Source organism: Maylandia zebra, linkage group LG5 (assembly GCF_041146795.1).
Source record: "Maylandia zebra isolate NMK-2024a linkage group LG5, Mzebra_GT3a, whole genome shotgun sequence".
Classification (NCBI taxonomy): domain Eukaryota; kingdom Metazoa; phylum Chordata; class Actinopteri; order Cichliformes; family Cichlidae; genus Maylandia; species Maylandia zebra.
This window is the reverse complement of record NC_135171.1, coordinates 21,506,891-21,526,793: the sequence shown is the minus strand read 5'-3', so window position 1 is coordinate 21,526,793 and position 19,903 is coordinate 21,506,891. Positions and strand designations below refer to the sequence as shown.

The 19,903-nt window shown below is 39.8% G+C and overlaps 2 protein-coding genes across 3 annotated transcripts in view; both read left to right on the top strand.

Annotated features, from left to right (window-relative positions):
- The window catches only part of col7a1 (collagen, type VII, alpha 1), a 55,310-nt gene extending 45,339 nt beyond the window's left edge, over positions 1-9,971 (top strand). For both annotated transcript variants that reach the window (XM_004544847.3, XM_004544848.3), the window contains exons 92-114: positions 320-355; positions 440-499; positions 615-740; positions 823-894; positions 1,117-1,152; positions 1,240-1,299; positions 1,403-1,447; positions 1,853-1,888; positions 2,026-2,061; positions 2,388-2,444; positions 2,562-2,633; positions 3,863-3,934; positions 4,007-4,042; positions 4,150-4,230; positions 5,953-6,006; positions 6,305-6,358; positions 6,452-6,514; positions 6,604-6,666; positions 6,811-6,927; positions 8,564-8,641; positions 9,409-9,462; positions 9,611-9,659; positions 9,886-9,971. In XM_004544847.3, coding sequence (XP_004544904.3) covers positions 320-355; positions 440-499; positions 615-740; positions 823-894; positions 1,117-1,152; positions 1,240-1,299; positions 1,403-1,447; positions 1,853-1,888; positions 2,026-2,061; positions 2,388-2,444; positions 2,562-2,633; positions 3,863-3,934; positions 4,007-4,042; positions 4,150-4,230; positions 5,953-6,006; positions 6,305-6,358; positions 6,452-6,514; positions 6,604-6,666; positions 6,811-6,927; positions 8,564-8,641; positions 9,409-9,462; positions 9,611-9,659; positions 9,886-9,902 — 1,374 coding nt within the window. In that variant the 3' untranslated portion in view covers positions 9,903-9,971. The remainder of the gene's footprint in view (positions 1-319; positions 356-439; positions 500-614; positions 741-822; positions 895-1,116; positions 1,153-1,239; positions 1,300-1,402; positions 1,448-1,852; positions 1,889-2,025; positions 2,062-2,387; positions 2,445-2,561; positions 2,634-3,862; positions 3,935-4,006; positions 4,043-4,149; positions 4,231-5,952; positions 6,007-6,304; positions 6,359-6,451; positions 6,515-6,603; positions 6,667-6,810; positions 6,928-8,563; positions 8,642-9,408; positions 9,463-9,610; positions 9,660-9,885) is intronic.
- A 3,262-nt stretch (positions 9,972-13,233) lies between these two features.
- Positions 13,234-19,446, top strand: LOC143418618 (uncharacterized). Its single transcript, XM_076884003.1, has 5 exons — positions 13,234-13,333; positions 13,633-13,761; positions 16,537-16,704; positions 17,087-17,269; positions 17,353-19,446. Exons 2-5 carry the CDS (start codon positions 13,647-13,649, stop codon positions 17,379-17,381), a joined length of 495 nt encoding a protein of 164 aa, XP_076740118.1. The 5' UTR covers positions 13,234-13,333; positions 13,633-13,646; the 3' UTR covers positions 17,382-19,446.
- Positions 19,447-19,903: the final 457 nt, after the last annotated feature.

Below are 19,903 nucleotides of genomic sequence, written 5' to 3'. Positions count from 1 at the left end.
GGCAAACACTGCTTTTTTCTAGTCACAAGGACATTGAAATTGCTATTCCTGTTTTTACTGTCTTTGCCCAGACGACTGTGATGTGCAAGATTTTAATGATTTGTTGGTTTTGAGGTTTTCAAAAAAACACATTAACGGTTCTCACAACCTGAAACTGGAACATTTATGAAATATTTCTAAATCTGCACAATAAATTTATGAAACAGCAATTCATTCATTAATATTTTTCTCTTTTACTTTGACTAATTTCCTGTTGATACAAATATAAAAAAGTAAATAACACAATAAATAATTCTTCTTTTTTCTTAACTTAATTAAGGGGGCACAGGGATCTCCCGGGCCAAAAGGCGATAAGGTGAGCTTTCGTCATTTGGTTTATCGATTTTCCTGCAGTCTAACCAATCTGACAGTGACTGCTATGATAAAATGTGTGTTGCAGGGAGAGAAAGGGATAGGACTTGCAGGTCCTCCTGGTCGGATTGGGCCTCCAGGTTTAAAGGTGAGTAATAGCACACATTGCAGCAAAAGATGATCTATATTTTTATCTTTCCAATCAGATTGCAGGCTGTATCAGGCGCACCTCACTTGAGGGTGAAAATGTCACTGCGTTTTAGGGGGATCCAGGGATGCCTGGTCCAGCTGGTCCTCCAGGTCCTGCAGGGAAAACAGGAGACAGTGGGCCACCTGGTGTGAGAGGAGAAAATGGACAACCAGGACCTCCTGGACCCCCGGGAGAGAGGGTTGGTTCATCCACTAAGAGAATTATTATTATTATTATTATTAATTTAACCTTTACATCTTTGTCTGTGTTTTCACTCTCAGGGTCTCCAAGGCTTTGCTGGCCGTGCAGGAAATGTTGGTCCCCCTGGTCCTCCTGGACCTCCTGGATTGGCAGTAAGTTCCTGTTTTTTTTATTTACAAAGTACCTTCTCCTGAGAGCTTCCAGTTTAGGCTTGACTGTTAATTGTACTTTACCTGTTTTTAGCTGGATCACCTTTTTGTTGGGTTAAATTGATCTCAAAATCAAGAATAGATCTGATTTAGATGGAGAAAGATGTCATAACAGACAAGAAGAAATTGAATATGGATTTATATGATCAATAATATGTTTTCTAGGGATCTCCTGGTACTAACGGGGTCAAAGGAGACAAGGTGATTCTCTCACATGCAGTATTTTATTTTCCAGCAGCTTAAATGTGTATAGATTTTTTTTTGAATTCATATATTTTCTGTTGCCAGGGGGAAACTGGTGTTGGCGTCCCCGGTGCGAGAGGTGAAAGAGGAGATCCAGGGCCCAGAGTAAGACACAGTGGCTGCGTTACTGATTTGTTAACTTCTCTCCTAAAATATATGAAATTAAGAATTGTGTATTTCTGCTCATCTTGTGTCTGTCGTGTCCTAGGGCGAGGAGGGTCGAGCTGGATTGGATGGGGAGAGAGGATCATCTGTAAATATCCAGTTTTTCCTTTATTCAGGAGCAAACGGAGCCTGTCCACCAAAGATCTCAATTTTCTTTTTAAACCAAAGGACGATCTGTTTTGAGCTGTGAAGCAAAGAACACAAGCAAAGTCTTATTGTTATTATAGAAAAGCTGCCCTTCACAAGGTCACAGTGCATTTCCTGCACTGTAAATTATTCAGTCAGTCGGTCTTTGGCTTTTCAGTGCATTGCAGTTAGAAAGCGCGATCAGCAGGAATCTATTCTACCGATGTTCACTGTTTAATTAAACCGTGCACCCTACAGAGTTGTGACATTACATCATTAATGCAATTTGATGGGGCAGAAGCATCCACAGTCATTTTTCATTATAAAGCTGTTTGTAATGTGTTTGTGTGTCTTTTGTGTTCATTAGGGTCCTCCAGGGAATCGTGGGGCTCGGGGAGAGAAGGTAAATACCACTGGTCCTCTTTTTTTTTTTTTTTTTTTTTTTTTTTTTCTGTCATCATCCTAGCTACTTCCCCTGAGCTTTCTGCTCATGTAAAGTAGTGAATTAAATTGACACACTTGAATGCAATGCCTTTTCAGGGAGACAGCGGGCCGCAAGGTGACAAAGGAGAGAAGGTGTGTACATTTTAATATCTAATAAGCAGTACCACTGCTCACTCTCTCACTCTGTTGATTGTCTATTTGTGTATATTTGTAAAGGCGGCAGAGACAGTGAATGGATAAAGGACTAAATAAGTCATGTCTCAGATGTGGCTGTTACTAAAAAGAACTCTTACAACAGATTTGGCTCCTTGAGAGCAGGAGGAATGTATAAATACATACAATGGTAATGACCTGTGATATTACAGGATGCATAGTGAAAGAAGAGACAAAAGGATAAAGCGTTGTGTGTTTGGCTTGGGGCTTATAGCAGATTCTTACAGATGTAGTATCACTTACAGGGGGACACTGTGCTGGTGGGAGGACCTCCTGGAGAAAAGGGCAACAAAGGAGAAACAGTCAGTGAACAACAAATGCATGACACCATTTACTGTGGCTAAATATTGACTTTAGTTGTGATAGCGTAATATTTTTAAAAAAAAACTTGTTCTGAATTTTACTGTTGTTGCTTTTAGGGTGACAGAGGACCCAAAGGTATACAAGGAGAAAAGGGGGTAAAAGGTCAAGAAGGTCCACCAGGAGAAGTGGTAAGATGAATTAATTAACTGTTTGGTTTGAATAATGTCAGAAAAGCAGCCCATCAATTAAGGTTGTTGTCAGTTAAGATAAATAATTTACGGCGACTAGATGAAAGGAACTGCTGCATTTCAGAAACTGAAACTATAGACTGTAAATAATAGATATGGACTTGCTTGGCAGAAGTTGTGTGAACATCATCTTGTGCCTTATTTGTGGCAATATTTAGAGTTATCAGCCAGCACTAGAAATATATTTAGAAAGCTGCATCAATGTCACACACAGAGATACCTGAGATTGATAACATACAAATACAACTACAACTAGAGTAAGGCAAGGCAAGGCAAGTTTATTTGTATAGCACAATTCAACAACAAGGTGATTCAAAGTGCTTTACAGAGACATTAGAGTAGTGGTTTACACTTTCGCGACCTTTGTTTCTCAGGGAGGAGAAAGAAATCCGTTTGGGATTGTGTCAGGAAGGGCATCCGTTGTTAAAAGAAAAACAATCTGCCAAATCAAACATGTGGCGCAACCTGCTGTGGCGAACCCTCGTGAATAAGGGGGCATTAAAACTTCACAGCAGTGACTCGTCTTGGGTGTTGTGTAAAAATATCTGCACTGTAATCCATAATGTTTGTCAAATATTTGCCTAAAAATGCACAAAAAAATATCTAAGGTAAAGGTAACGTGTTAACCCCACTGGCACTATCTGGCCAAACCTTGTAATGAACATATTTTACCATGATGGAGGAGTAGTTTTAATCGATCTAATCTTTTTTTCCTTATTTTTAATTAATTGGACAGTTTGATTGTGATTGACTTGCTTTTAGAAGCAGTCTTAAGTGGCCATTTGGGGTTACAGCAGTGTTGAGTATGTCTGCCTATATGTTGTCTACTTAATTATATTTTTTAGGCCTGTTTGGCTACATTCAGCAAATATTTGGCATTTTTGGTTGATAATGCCAGATTTTTGTTTCAGCATTAAAGAAATTTTAGTGCATTTTTATTGTGTTTACTCTAAAGAACTGATCCATAATGCAAAATCATTGATGAAGTGTATGTGTTGGCCATGCAGGCTTAGACATTGATTTGGGATTTAACAGAATCAATTCCAACCTTAAAATGATTTAAATATTATGATATTACCACAGAAAAAAATCAAAATAAAAATGCTACTGTATTGATCTGTAAGAAGATCAATATCTATATTTATGTGCATGTGTCTACTTAACATTAGGGTTTGAGAGGAGAACCTGGAGAACGAGGATCTACCGGTTTCCCAGGTGCCAGAGGACCTGGTGGGCAGAAGGCAAGCAACGCCGCTCATGGATGATGATTGTGTAGTAATTTCACTGCTGTAATTACTGTTTTGTCTCTGCAGGGAGAAGCAGGCCAACCTGGAGTACCTGGTGAATCGGTCGGTGTTTAGCTTCCATCACACTGCAGCTTCTTTATTACCTGTGTGTAGATTTGTCATCAGTTAAAAAAAGCAGAGGTGATTTGTGGGTTTTTTGTGACTTTTAGGGATTACTGGGAAAAGATGGACTGCCAGGGCGTAAGGGTGAACAGGGAGAGACTGGCAACATGGGAATAAGAGGAGTTAAGGTATTTTGTGTGTGTGTGTGTGTGTGTGTGTGTGTGTGTGTGTGTGTGTGTGTGTGTGTGTGTGTGTGTGTGTGTGTGTGTGTGGTTGAGCTGGTGCTCATTCATTCTTTGTGTTTTTATCCCTTCAGTGTTTTTCAGGGATGGGTGATGACAGGCATAACTGAATAACAGCATAAAATTGATGCAATTGCAGAGGATTAGTGCAAATTGTGTCACACATATAGATACTTTCAACTTCTATTATGATGATTGATAGCAGAAAATTGATGTTTTACTCAACCTGGTGGACTCAATTCCCATTTCTATTTTACTTACTTCATGGATTTAAATTCAATTTGAAACAAAGATCAAAGTGGGAGATGACACAGGGGTGTGAAGGCATGCTATGCTTTTCTTTTATTATAACCTTTATTAAAATGGCTTCAAGAGAAGCATGAAGACAGCAGGTGAAATACATACAAAAGATGCAAATCAAACACATTCACTCAAGGAAACTAATCGATTTGAGGTGCTTTTAATTTCTTTATATTCTGTTTCCCAGGATCCAGCTTTTCTTGCCCTATTTTAAAGTGGTATGGAGCAATAATTCTTTAGGCTTTTAAAGGGGCTTTTAAAAGTTTTTGGGGGCCATTGGGGGCTTTTTCACTAATTTTCTGTCCAGTCCTTGTACCTTACCAATTCAAAGGCATGTTTTTTTGTTTTTTTGTTTGTTTGTTTGTTTGTTGAGCTACTTAACACTGACCTATAAATCATTCAAGCCTAAAAAGAGCACCAGCGCCAAAGCTGTCTACACATCACAGACAATTTATCAAAGAACCAATTTTAAATTTTAAGTTAAATTGAATTAAATGCAATTCATTTAATTTTAAAGACCTGACAAACAGTCTGAGAGATGCATATGGCCCTTCAGCCGATCCATCTGCTGTTCACTGAAGCCTCTTCAGACATGGTCTCATGTGGAAGGATGGCTGTCTAGAAGCCATTCTTAAGGAGGGGAAACAGACTGAGGTATGCCAGATTACACAAGAACTGCACTGAAAATCAGTGATGAGAGGTCTTATGGAGTAAGGAATCCAAATTTGATATTTTTTGCTCCAAATTGTCAGTATGCACCGAGGAAGTCAGGATAGGTACAGCAACAAGTGCCCAAAGCCATACATTAAACATGAATATACAGAGTATACTTAACTGACCTAAGTCACAAGCTCATGATCGTGAAGTGTGAATGTTGGTTTCTCCGTGACGTCCCCCCTCATTTGTGACTTGTGGTTTCAAAAGACTATTTTGCTGATGGTGAAAACGGTAAGCTGGATGTCAACAATAACAACAGGAGACATTTAGAAATGGAGATCACCCGAGTTCTCCATATGCATCTGTAGAAATCAAATCGAAATCAGAGGCATACATGCGGATTTACGGGAGTCTGAGACATTAACTGCAGTTCTCAGAATGCGCTGCAGTTGTTTGGTCACATTTGCTTTTACATACTTTTACATTTTTATCTGAATACCCGTTGCAAAGAGAAAAAAGAAAAAGCACAAAGGTCTGCATCATATCTGTTTTTGTAGGAAATATGCTGCACAAAGTGCTTGTTCGTGTGCACAGTGAGTGCTCGGTAAATGAACGGTGTGAGTGGATGGGCTTTCTGCCTTGCTGGTTTTTGCACTTTGTGGCTCACAAAAGATCTTTATGTCTGTCAGTGAAAAACTTTTGTGTTTCCAGGGTGACCGAGGACCCAAGGGAATTTGTGGAGGCGATGGACCCAAGGGAGAAAAGGTGAGTTTGTGAGGCAGAGAAACGGGAAATGGTAGAAAGAAGAGAAATAAAGATGTAAAGATGAATGGAGGAGTTGTTTAGTTATACTTAATAATTCTGAAGCTTTGTGTTTTCTTTTTGTTTTTTAAATAATGAGTTAACCAAATACATCATGTTAATATTAGTTAAAAGCTGATGGTACTTAAAGCTGCTTGGTGGTTACTCTGCTGCTGTGACGTGGTTACATGTTACATTTCTTTAGGTTAGGTTGCACTTTGTATTTATGGTGTGGAGCATAATGGCTGTGTGCGATTTTCAGGGAAATTCTGGTGCCAATGGAAGATCAGGCCTACCAGGGAGAAAGGGTGAACAGGTATGCCTAATATTTGAAGAAATAAGTCATTGTGTGGTGTGTGGATGTCTTTGTGTCCTTTGTTAAGAGTGGTCATCATCATTTGTTTTGTAGGGGGACATCGGACCTTCTGGGGCCCCGGGGATCCCTGGAAAAGAGGGACTAGTTGGTCCCAAGGTTTGTGCTCTTCACATACTCAAGTTCCATATTCATATCCATATTCCAGTGCAAATGCACAGTGTAGTCATTTTTCTTTGTGGATGTAGGGTGACCGTGGTTTTGATGGGATTGCAGGACCCAAAGGAGCTCAGGGAGAGAAAGGTGAAAGGGTGAGTTTCTCACATTAAACATACAAATCTAAAATTAGAGTACTCCCTTTAGCCATGTGATGTACCTAATCTACAGATTCTGCGCCACTGTTCATCCTCACAACAACAGAAACATAAAAATAACAGTCTCTGTGTTTGACGTAGGGTTTACCTGGTGTACCTGGTCCTCCAGGTCCCAGAGGGGCGGATGGAGGCCCCGGCTTGACCGGCCCACAAGGGCCAGCTGGTGCTAAGGGCCCCGAGGGGCTCCAGGGACAAAAGGTGACTATTCTTTCTTTGGCTTCATGATTTCTATTTCCACACTTTGGCCACATGTTTTATGAACGAGGATGTAGGACTGTGATATTAGTATGTTTTGTTTTTTTTAATTATTTATATCACAGTTCATTTTTACGTCATTAAGTGTGACTGTGCAGAATTTTCAGTAGAAACAAAAATGTGTATAACAGAAGAAAGAATAGACGAACGTATCACTTATGCCACTGTTTGCAAAAAATAGCTGCACCCAAGCGTCTCGAGTAATGTGGTGCCAACAAAGATGAAAGATGATGACAGTTTTGTCATAAAAATATGATGCAAGCTTTATATATAGAGAACACTTTCTTTTTGTCTGTCTCTTTCATTGTGCTTAGTTTTTTTCTTACTTTTTCTTCTTTACTTGACACGTTTTTTTGTTTCTGTGTATTGCTTCATGATGATTGACAGCTTGATGAGCCCTGTACTTGACTGGTTTGTCTGCTTTATTATCAAGGAAAAAAAAAAAAAGCTGTTGACAATGGAGCAAAACCAAATGTTTCTGATAGAGGCTTTTTTTTTTTTTTTTCAAACTGAGACACTCTTGTCTAGGCCTGTCGTGTTATTTTCCTGTATATCAACACACTAATGTTCGTCTTGCTTCTTGTCCGGAGACACAGTAGAGATAGAATATCAGCAAGAACCACTCAGAGACATCAAACCTCCACCAAGGCAGCTCAGTTTCTAGCTGTCATTATGTAGGATTAGGTCATTAATAAAAAGAAAAAATACATTTTATAAATGTTTGACCTTATTTGACCTTGAACATGTCAGAGGTGCAAAGTATTTAGGAATCTCGTGGGTGAGGGTGGCTGTAGCTCAGGAGGTAGAGCAGGTCACCTACTACACCTCGATCCCAGGCTCCTCCAGTCTGCATGCCAAGTATCCTTGGGCAAGATACTAACCCCAAGTTGCTTTCCAATGCATCCATCGGAGTATGAATGTGTGTGAGTGTAGTTAGAAAGCACTCAGTATAGAGGTAGTGCTTGTGAGAATGGGTGTGACTGGGTAAATGTGGCGTTTTGAGTACTCTGGGAGAGTAGAAAAGCGCTATATAAGAATCAGTCCATTTACCATCGTGTCCTAAATCCCTGAATGTTGTCAGTAGAAACAGTGGTAGTAAGAAACATAGTTATAAATAGGTCTGTAGAGCAAACTATTGGCATTGAAGCAGAGGTCAAAGCTCAAATGTGACTTGACATTTTAGATCTTTACATGGTAGTTTCTATATGTTGACCTTACACACCACACACTAAGAATCATAGAATAAATAAATCATACAATAAATCCTTAAGCTGACCTTGAAGACCTTGGTAGATGTAAGCCAAATTGTAATGGATTGTTAACATGACCTCCACATACCTGCAAAGTTTTATTAGAATCCAAGCTGTCACATTTATAGTCAGATTGAGGACACTCAAAGAGGCATGCAAATGCTACCAAAAACGTACCCTTCTTGGCTGAGGTAATGACAGCTTTTACTGATAAAAACTAGACAAGCAGATGCCGTTTGTTTATCATGTGGGCAATGGACAAGGTAGTTAGGTGAATGCTTTCCACTGTGGATGTACTTTATATTAATGTTGTTTTGCGTGTGCGTCAGGGGGAGAGAGGTCCAATTGGCCCTGCCGCAGTTGGTCCGCGTGGTATCCCAGGAATCCCGGGAGAGCGAGGAGAGGCGGTCAGTTGTCAAACATGTCTCTGTCTGTTTCTTGATTGTGCTGTTGGCCTCCATTTTTGATGTTCCCTACAGAAGAATGCTGCAATAAATGTTGTCATTCCTCATTCAAATCATTCTTCAAGAGTTCAGTATGTTTGGATTTGAACTCACTCTTTCTAGGAATTGGTCACCAACAAAATCCACCTTATAACACCTTATTATAAGCATCACATTTGTGTTTCCTGACAGTAACGTGTAATCCACAAAAGTTGAATTAAACATGATACATTATAATGCCTGGCAACCACCTAGCAATTTTATTTTAGCTTTTATGCAGCTAAAACACTTTATGAAAGCATCCCATCATTTCAAGTTCATGACAATAACATCTCATTTATATGCACAAAAGTTGAATTATGCATGCCTAGCAAACACATTGAAACAGGCTAAAATGAGCCATTTTAATCATATAAACCTCTTCAGCTTCTTCTTTTCTTTTTTACTTTTCTAAATGTGATTAACTATATTACTTTGCAAGCAGCATAAAGTAAACACTGCTGAACAAACAGTTTTGTAGAATTGGCATATATTAGTTATCACTAATTATTAGAGGTTCCCAAGAAATACTAGTTCTGTGTATTAAGAGCTTAAGTCACTATTGTTGATTTAACCTTCCGCTTTGACTGTGAAGTTCTTTCATGTGTAGCACCTGGTCTCACTTTAATGAATTAATGCGCTGCAAGCCTCTCTGTGGGTCGTATAAGTCCTAATACCTGTCCATGTTGCAGGGAGACATGGGCCCAGATGGAGCCAAGGGAGACAGAGGAGAGGCAGGCATGACGGTCAGTGCTTGATCCTTACCGCAGGGGCGTAATCCGAAGACATCAAACGATACACATGCACGCACACACACAGTTTTACTTGGAGTGGATACCGGGGTTGTCTTTGCTAAGTGTGTTTTGCCCTGTTTCTTTCTTATTTTGGGTTCAGGAGGAAGAGATCAGAGAGTATGTTCGCTCAGAGATGAGTCAGCACTGTGGTGAGTCTTACATGCACTCCCTTTGCTAATTTATATCAGCGTTGTCCTCAAGTCGAACTTCAGATGTTAATCACAGCACATGAGTCACAGCCATGGCTAAACTTTGAGGAAATATAATTCCATCAGAGCGGTTGGAAACCGTAGTGACCATACTTGACTGTTTAAACTGACCTTTATTATTCCCCTCTCTTTGTGCTTCCTTCCTGTCCATCTGTCTGATGCTCAGCGTGCGGAGGTGAGTGAGCCATTCAACTGCAACAGAAAAAAAAGCTGACAGAAGGACTATGATTTAGCATGAGTCACAGTAATATAGTGTAACACATATGTCACTATAGATAGATGGTGACATGGTATCTGCTAAAGACAAAAAGTACATTTTGTCTTGTTTAGCACCTCAACTGCATTCGTTCTGAATAAGTGGGCTGCATGAAGGTTTAGACTATATCTTGTTTCCATGTGCATTACCTCTTTTCCTTTCTTTCACTTCCCTACAATGCAGTGAGTGAACAACATTAGCTAAAATAAGGATAAAAAACAAAATATGCTGGCAACATTAGCAAGGAAGCATACACATACTCAAATATACAGTATAAATGGTGTGTTCTCAGGTGCAGCAGATAGTAGGTCCACATTTTTGGTTACTGGCACCTAAAAAAAATAAAACATGTTCTAGTCGTGTGATGAATATAGGCTTAGAGCTGCGGTCCCCAACCTTTTTTGCGCCACGGACCGGTTTATGTCCGACAATATTTTCACGGACCGGCCTTTGAGGTGTCGCAGATAAATACAACAAAATAAAACTAGTACCAGTACCGAAAAAAAGAAGATTTGTTCTTAACACACGTGAAAAGACCCAGGGAAACCGAGTTAATGATAAAAACGATAACAAAATAAAGCTAAAAACCCTGAAAACCATACATTTCACACCCGAGCCTCAACTCTCGCGGCCCGGTACCAAATGACTCACGGACCAGTACCGGTCCGAGGCCCGGGGGTGGGGACCGCTGGCTTAGAGTGCAGACTTAGTGCTAAGTAGTTAGTACTGAAATTGGGTTGACATCAATTGCTGACTCAGCCACTGCAGAATATTCAATGTTTAATTTCAAAAACTCCTGGATTTTGTTCAAAGTATGTTTTGAGTCATTGCACATCTGTTCTGTGAGAATCCGTCCTGTCAGCTTTGGTGCATATGGGTGAATGTTTCCATGTGCAGTAATGTGAACAGGAAAGTACACGCCATGATTCACTAACTTGCAGAACTACCTTTAACAGCACTAATCGTTTTCTGTATGACTTTACTAGTCTGCAGCCTGGTTGTGAAGGACTTTCAGTTCACTCTTCACTTCATTGCGGCTTGTGGCATCTGTTTATGCACAGTGCTGTTAAGGTCCCACCACAGCATTTCAATCAGGTTGACTGGGCCATTGCAAAATCTTCTTTTCTTTTCCTGCTATCCTGTTGTCGGTGTTATGCTGTGCTTGAGATCAATGTCCCACCATTTGACTCACTTACACTCAAGTTTTAGCTGTCGGACAGATGGTCTCACATTTGGTTCTAGAATACTTGTGGTTGACTCAGTGACCGTAACGTGTCCAGGTGCTGTGGCCACAAAACAAGCCTAAATCATCAGCGCTCCACCACCGTTCTTGACATGAGGTGTTTTTGGTGATATGCTGTGTTTGATTTTCTACAAACGTGACAATGTGTATTATGGCCAACATCGGCGATTTTTTTCTGTTTTTACGTATGTGGTTTGTTCAGGTTCAGCTTAGCTGCCATGCTTGACCCTGGGGTGAATTTGCTTATAGGAAGATGGTGGCATTGTGTTAAAACACATCTGAAAGCTCCAGACGTCAAAATGTACGCCTTCATAGATGTGGTCACACTTACTGATGATCAGTTACAACAGTGCATTTGATTATCAGCACCTTGCTGCTACTTATCCAGTAATGATGCATTTACCTTATCAGAGGACTGAAAACTTTCTTTTTGACTCTTTACATCTACTTCCAAATTCACCCAGCTGCCTCTCCCTTCTGTCATGTCATCAATAAACAATGACTCAGTGTCCTTGGACCCTATTCGTGCTCATGCATCACCTTGCCTTTCTATTGTTGAGTTTTATAAATGGTTTGCAACTTCTGGTGAATCTATATTTTCTCCTGTGAAGACTTCTGTTTACGGTGATAACAATATCCCCATTTCTTGGAGAATATTCTTCAATTAACTAAATGTTGTGGCGATGTTTTTCTTCAACATAAATGAGACCCTGCACTTATCAATCACTATTATCTTGTGTGGCTATGCTTGGCTTTTAAATAGTCTAGCCCACTAGTATGTTCTTTTTGTCAGTATGCACCAAGCTATTTATTCTGAGACTCCTAACAGTGGCTGGATGATTGATTTTCTTTGTTTTTGCAAGCATGCCCTTTTTTATTTGCATTGGGAGCTATTTGGTGCATTGTGGCCACTGCTGCCTAATGTAAATGCCACACTTGCAATCATTTCCAGACCTTTTCCTGCATAAAAATAGGAAGAAATAATGAAGAAATGGTTCAGACCTGGTCATGAAACTCTTTTTAACATTTGAATTTTGTTCTCCAAGTGTAATTGGAGATCTTGAGTCTCTGATAATAGGATACAAAATAAGATAATGTATAAAAATTGCTGGAATTTGGTCATTGCAGAAATCAGTGCACTATTTTTTTCAGTCCCTCGGAAAAAAAATACTAGAAGTCTGCACCTTAAGCCACCGTGAGCAACAAGGTGTTTACTGAAGTTTTTTTTTTTAACAGATGATGGTATAAATAATATCAGTGGTTTTCACGAAATAATTTTACTGAAAGTTTGTTCAGCTTCTTCAGATAAATCTTGAAAAAATCTTTCATTTTTGTCCTGTATGGGGATTTTTAATACCTGATTTATTATATTTCTGTAAAAGTAAATAACATGGAATATGCTAAAGTAAATGAATCAAATGAAAGCTGATGTGAACCTCCACTGATAAACTTTCCCAGAGTTTGCACTAATGTGTTTGTTGCTCAAGCTGTTAATCAATGCAAGACCACATCAGTGTTATGAAGCAGCACCCGCATGAGATAAGTGTTGGTGAGGCAGGCTGTTAATAAATACAGTATGCAAGTTTGAGGCCAACACAAAATTTACCTCATGTTTAGCTGATGTATTATTATCTAAGAAATAGCTGCATGTTTAATATTGAACAACTCTGTAATAGTTTTAGTTTACAGTCACTTTTGACTGGAGTGACACAAGTCTTTATAGCACTGACTTGAGTCCTTAAAGGATTAAAACCCGTTTTTGTGAGCTTTTCCTACAGTGACAAAGTCTTGCAAAAACTCAATGAATCCTTTAAGCTGGTGTCTGTGTTGGAATGGTGGAATGATTTTTTTGGTACTTTGGGGTTGTTGTTGGCTTATGTTTTACTACCAGAATGTTCTGTCCTCTCTTTTTTTTCACCATTTTGCTTTTTCAACCCCCCTTTTCTCCCTTGTGTAACATTTTCCCTGTCCCTCCTGCTTTCTGAATTCTGCCTGTGCCTGTCTCGGTGTCCCTGTCCTATCTGGCTCTCCCAGGTTCAGGTCCGAACATTCGGTACCCGCCAGTCAGGGCTCTGCCTACACCAGAGCAACAATTGGCGCTGAAGGGTGAGGAGGGTGAGTGTTTCCTTCCAGTCTGTCCATGTATCTGTCCTAACAAGCACATTTAACTGGTCGTCCTTTATTTGGAGAACTCTGAGCATTTGGGTGGTTTTCTCATCAAGAAAACAGAGAACTCCATTTCTGTTCTACCGACAAAATAATATATACGTCTGATTACATAAAGAAAAATACACTGGTAGAGTATGGGCCTTGTTTTACTGAGGTCAGTTATTTTCAGGCCTCGTTCAGTCCAAAAAATTAGAGGTTGTCATTGATGTCTCTGATGATCCTGCCTGATGCTGCTCTTCTTTCAGGCCGTGAACTGCACATGGTGGTAAATACCAATGACCCAGACTACGAGCATGTCTACTCCGTCGAATCCTATGACGACCCCTTGGAGGAGATGCTCTACTTCACGTCTCCCTCGGCCAACCAGAGTGATGGTAATTTCTGTTTTACACTATTTCCAGTGTTTTCCTGAAGTAACATGCTTTAGTATCGCAGACATGGGTGAAGAGAGAACAGTATCCTTCAACTTCTCAGCTTCAGCAATAAATTAACATTTTTGGCCATCATGACTGAATATAACCACATTATATAATGGAGTGATGGTGTGTCAGCTGATAGCTTTCTATGCATTCACTTGGCAAACCTCATAGAGAGCACAGTGATTAAACTGCATCTATTCTGCCTAAAGTTGCTCCTGCAAACCAATTGGAAACCCATCTCACCAACTCATGCTATGTCTGAATTAATCAGTGTCATAGTCTGTTTTTTAAGCCTCCATTACACCATAGTAAAAACAGGATGGCAGTCTCTCTGTGACTAGGAAAAGTCAGTGGTTGCCAAATGATTTCACTGAATTCTTTTGTTGTTGGTGACCGATTGCAAGTAATTGTGGCAACCAGTTTAGATTGCAGGAGAATTGCACAGGTCACCTCACTGGAGGTGACGTGTTTTCAAAAGTTTTGTCAAACAATAGCGGCCTAACTCAGACTTACTGCAACCTCTCACAGACAGATAGGTGAAGGTTTGCAAATACTCACTGTCTAATTCTTGAAAGCAGACATACTGCCAGTGTGTGGGTGGCAATTTTGAAACTGTTGGAAGAGTTGCCTCCAAAAGTGAGATCTTCTGCTTTTTATTTCAACTTGGAGGATTGCAGTTATGCACTGGGGCACCTGTGTGTCATGTCCCGTAGTTAGAAACCCTTGCTACTAAGGGTGTCTTTAAATTTGTTGTCTTAATTTAATTGACCATGGAACATTGAACACTGAACATTGACATTGACATTATCTTAAAGTTAAATGGCGCAGCAGATTAAATAGTGGTAACTGGTTACTTCTTGCATGTTAAACTGTTTGTGTTCTGTTTGAATTCATCACTTGTGTCTGAAGAGAAACCATGAGACTGAGAAAACTGTGCACATTAATTTAAGCTGTGATTTGATTCTGCACCATCATAACTGGTATAGAGATCCAGAATACGTCTTAATAAATACCTTTTAGGATGTATACTGCAAGACATTTACATCAGATTGCAACATGTTCGCAACTGTTTCCAGTTTATCACAGTTAATCACCGTAATATCAGACAAACATTTAATGTAATTGTCAATTTGACTCAAACTAGTAAAGATTAGTTAGACTAAAGCTGCAATCATAGTTCAGCAGTGGTAGCATTATCGCGGTCTGCTGGCAGTTCATGGATAACGGGTCTGCTGGCAGAGAGCATCCACTGTTGATGAAAGCAGTGTTCAAAGTATGTGGCACAGCTGGTTTGTGGGCTACTCTCACTTGTGCTGTTTTTGGTCCGTCAGAACAGTGAAGTTATAACATAGAAAACAAGTGTAACTCCGTCTTTTTATCATTTTACTGTCTTGACGCACAGACTTAGTCCCCATCTTTGAAGCAACCATTTCAAAAGCAAGGAGATCACAAATCGCTGGGCATAGTCACTGTAATTTTGGTCTTCTGTTTTTCCAAGTGTGTAGTTAGGAAACACTCGGTTTAGAGAAAGTGTGGGATTGGGAGAATGTGGCATGTTCTATAGAGCACTTTGAGTAATCCGGGAGACTAGAAAAGCGCTATATAAGAATCAGTCCATTTACTGTTTGAACAGGGTTTTGTCATGTTACTTTTGCATTGTTTTGCAGGTTGCACATGTTGTTATTACATGGCTTGATTAAGGTACACATTAGGCTGACATCTGGGGCCAGAGCTGAAACTGTTCTGGGCCAGCACAGGGCCAGCAGTGTGTCTGCAACTGGCCCGTGGCTGCACACAAATTACACATGGCCCACATACTGCAAAGACTGACGGCCCTTTGGTGGCCCAGATCAGGTTTGCCAGAGGTAGCCCACACATGGGCCAGCACAGGACCACCAGTGTGTCTGCAACTGGCCTTGTGCTGGCCCATGTGTGGGCCACATCTGGCAAACCAGATCTGGGCCACCAAAGGGCCGTCATTCTTTGCGGTATGTGGGCCATGTGTAAGCACATTGTGTGGGCCTGATCCAGGCCATACCAATTTTGCTATGAGGGGAGTAGCTGACATCATTGTGTAGCTGCATTGACAGTGCCATTTTGTCACAGTAGTTACTGTGAGGTACAGATCAGGTTATAGAGTTGGCATTCAGAAAGTTTTGGTCTACGACATATCTACAGTGCAGGAGATTAGCACAAAAGTATAAATCCCCTTTAAGGAACCCCTGATGCTGTGCTCCGCACCTTATGCTTCCACGCCACCAAATAAAAATGACCGCAGGGGGATTTAATAATCTTCATTTGACTATAGTGGCTGTCATTATACTTATGAAAAAGTCACTTTTAGTCAGTAACTATGACCCTGACTTTTGCCAAATGTATTATATGTGCTACACAATTTTCTGTTTCACGTGTTAAACCCAAAAAGGCATGCCAAATTTATGCTTTGAAGCCATAATTGAGTTTGTGCTGGTGAAGCAGCTTATCTTATGTGCCTGCTTTTCAATTTGTTTTTATTTCATCATAATGAGACTCTATTGCCCTTGAGTATTTATCACACAGCCTACTACAAGCCCACACCATCCAGAGCCTGTGACCTGTCATGTTGACAACATGGATTGTTCAGTCTTTGTCCCCCATTATCATTGTTACCATTGTGTTTAGAAATTTTCTGTTGACCTTGTCTGTGCTGTTTGCTGTGTTTCTTTGGTGTGTCTGTGTGTGCGTCGACAGGTGAGGTTGACAGAAAGAAATCTGAGAAAACAGTCAGAGTTGAACCTAACAAATCAGCAAGTGCTGACGATCAGGCAACAGCTGATGGTCAGGAAGCAGTCAAAGTTACACATCTGAAAGCAGTCAAGTCCAGAACAGTCAGGTCCAAGAGGAGAGTCAAAGGGGAAGGTAAACCAGCTCATTCGTCATCCTGTTTGGGGATTTATTCATCCTTACTACTGGCCATCTGGTGTCTGTCTCTCTGTGTATGTCTCTGGGTGCATTGGCTGCTCTGCTGTTGTCTGTTTTTAGTTTTTTTTTAAGGATGTCATACAGTATTATTTAAGACAAGCATGCATCCAACAAAATAAGGCAAAAACAAAGAAGTGTTAATATGTTGCTTTGGAAACAAGAAGTGTTGAAATAAATAGATTGGCTTGACAATCTCATGATCTTGTTTCCTGCTGCTTCTTATTCCCACTGATCCTGTTTGCCTGGGCTGCCTTGGTCTTGTTTTCTTTGTGTCTATATATATATGCACAAGTTTTACATGTATGCATGTGTTCTGAAGCTCCAGCAGACCCGTGCTTGCTGCCCATGGATGAGGGAAGCTGTGGAACGTACACTATGCGCTGGTATTTTAACAGACAGGCTCAAGCCTGCAGGCCCTTCATCTACAGCGGCTGTGAAGGAAATGACAACCGTTTCCTTCACCTGGAGGAGTGTGAAGAGACCTGTCTTGGGGAGGCTGATGGTACAAATAGAAGCAAGACACAGACACACTAGTTTAAGTCCAGTATATAATGCAAGCAGGCTAACAGTTGATCTTTTGTGCAGGTTCTCCTCCCTTTAAGAGAGCGCGATGATTGTGGCCCACTTGTCCTCCGCCACAGGATGGTAGGCTTTTGTAGATCACTATGATGTCAAATGTCAGTGGTTTTATTTTTGTTTATTTATTGTTGTTTTGTTTTTTTAACCTAACCAAACTTTACCCTGCTAAAAAGGGAGACCGCAATGCCTCATAGGTCTGTTTTTTCTTTTGCTTGTTTACCTGACTTTAACACATCTCAGTTTAACGATTCCACCATACCACAGTATTGAGTGCAGTTCTTGTGGAACGCTGCTACAGTATTGATACTAAACTGCCAAACTCATCGTACAGTGGAATAACATCTTGCTGCTTAGGAAGGTTACCAATTTGGTGAAGCTCAGTATGTTTCAGTAACTTGCAGGTTGTTTGAGGGAGGCTGTTGTTTGCAGGTTGCAATCATTATTCATCATTTGCAAGATGCTTGCAGTTTCACTTATTACCTGAAAGAAATTGCTAAATATTTCACATTAAGTTAGTTTTTTTGTTTGTTTTGTTTTTTGTTCTGATTTTGTTTTTCTGGTGTTAAATTTCAAACTGCAATCCTTTACAAGCTCTTTTCATAGAAACACAAAAGGACCAAAAATAGAGGATCGTAAACGGTAAACATATTGGCAAACATTGTGTCTCTCTCTCGCTATAATACAATGCTAAAAAGGCACAGTTCATTTCAAACTTAGAGAAAATACACAGGAATAAATGACGTTATTTAAGCAAAATAAAAACAAGGGGAAAAAAGCTATATGTAATTTTTCTTTGCAACGCTGAATGACTTTGTTTTAGACGACAGGACAAACAGCATCTGTTATGAACTTCACTCTAATGGTAACTACACAATGCTGTGTAATAAGGTGCAGGTGTAGTTGTACTCTATTTCCATCTATGTACACACTGTTTAACTGGCTCTGTGCTATTTAGCAAATAAGAAAAAGTTGACACCAGTGTAGGTTCTGGAAACAAAAGGCGTTACCTGCGCAAAGTAACAATATTTTTTGTGAACTGATTTAAAACACTAAAACCATGAACAGGTTGTAGTTAAAAAAAAAAATGCCTTTAAACTCTTAAAGCCTAAACTTTGAAATAATTGCCAAAATATTCAAAGTTTTTTGAAAATCCATCCATCCATTCTCTTCCGCTTATCCTTGTCAGGGTCGCGAGGGGGCCGGAGCCTATCCCAGCTATCATAGGGTGAGAGGGGCAGGGTACACCCTGGACAGGTCACCAGTCTGTCGCAGGGCCAACATATAGAGACAGACCATTCACATCCACATTCACACCTATGGGCAATTTAGAGTTAGCAGTTAAAAAACCCCCAAAAATGGAATGACAAAAATGAAAAATAAATATTGATTTGCATATATGAGTTTTAACTTAACTCATATTTGTCAAGTTTTTGGGAGAAAAAAATCACAGTGATGACGTGGAAGACTGAAAACCCATGAATCAAACATGGCTTTAAAGGATTAAAGGATAATGGCGTCATATGTTACATGTTAACAGCACAGAGTATTTAGGTTAAATAGCGTGATGTAAACACATACACCCTGAAAAACAAAGAAATAACATGAAATGTATACAACTAGCCTCAGCCTTCACACCAGGCTTTCAGAAACGGTGATTTCCTGTCTTCACCTGCGGCGCATCTTAAGAGCTGATCCAAACGTTACTTCTTCAGTTTTCTAATGTTATCCATGCAACCGTTAAATAAAACTACAGCCCACAGATTCCTCAAATAACCCCTCGCACTTCTCTCCATGAAAATAACTATGCAAGCACAAATATATTTGACTATTATTACGAATATAGTTTTATCGTATCTGTTAAATATGAAGAATCAAGCGCAATATTCTGCCAATATTTTGTACATACTGTTTTTATCATTATTTGTGGGGAGTTGTGTTACTGTTAATGCCTGCTTGTTTACTTACCAGAGAAAAGGTGCTATTTTTAAATGTATTTTTATAGTTTGTTGAAGGTGTCTTTGTGCGGTGCAGACATTTCTGTTTGTCATGGAACATTTTAATAAACATTTCAAATAAACCAAATGTCTGACTAAAAACAAAGTTGTTGTATGCTTTCATTTAGCGATGAATCACTTTTAGCTTTAAACCTGAAGAGCATGAAAACAGGTTTGCATATTCCATACTGCAGTCAGAAATGATGACCTTTCCCCAACTAAAATCTAAAAGTGTCTCAGTGAGCTTTAAATAATGATGACGTTCTCTTTCTTGATATGATCTGTGTCTGCTCGTGAATAGAAGATTTATAATCAAAGACATGCACTACATAATATTTTTAGTGGCGAAGATAGGGAGATAAGAAATGAAGCGCACGCGTGTGTGGAGGTGTATGTGACTGATTACATGTTCTAATTTCATCAGTGGATTTTATTAATGAGAGGATTTTCTACTTGTTGGCCACGGCTCCTCCTCCCTTCGTTTCTCCATGCTTTCTGCCCTCGCTTGATTTCCCCTGGTTTGAGTCTCCCTGATGCCATATCAGTTTCATCACATTCCAGCT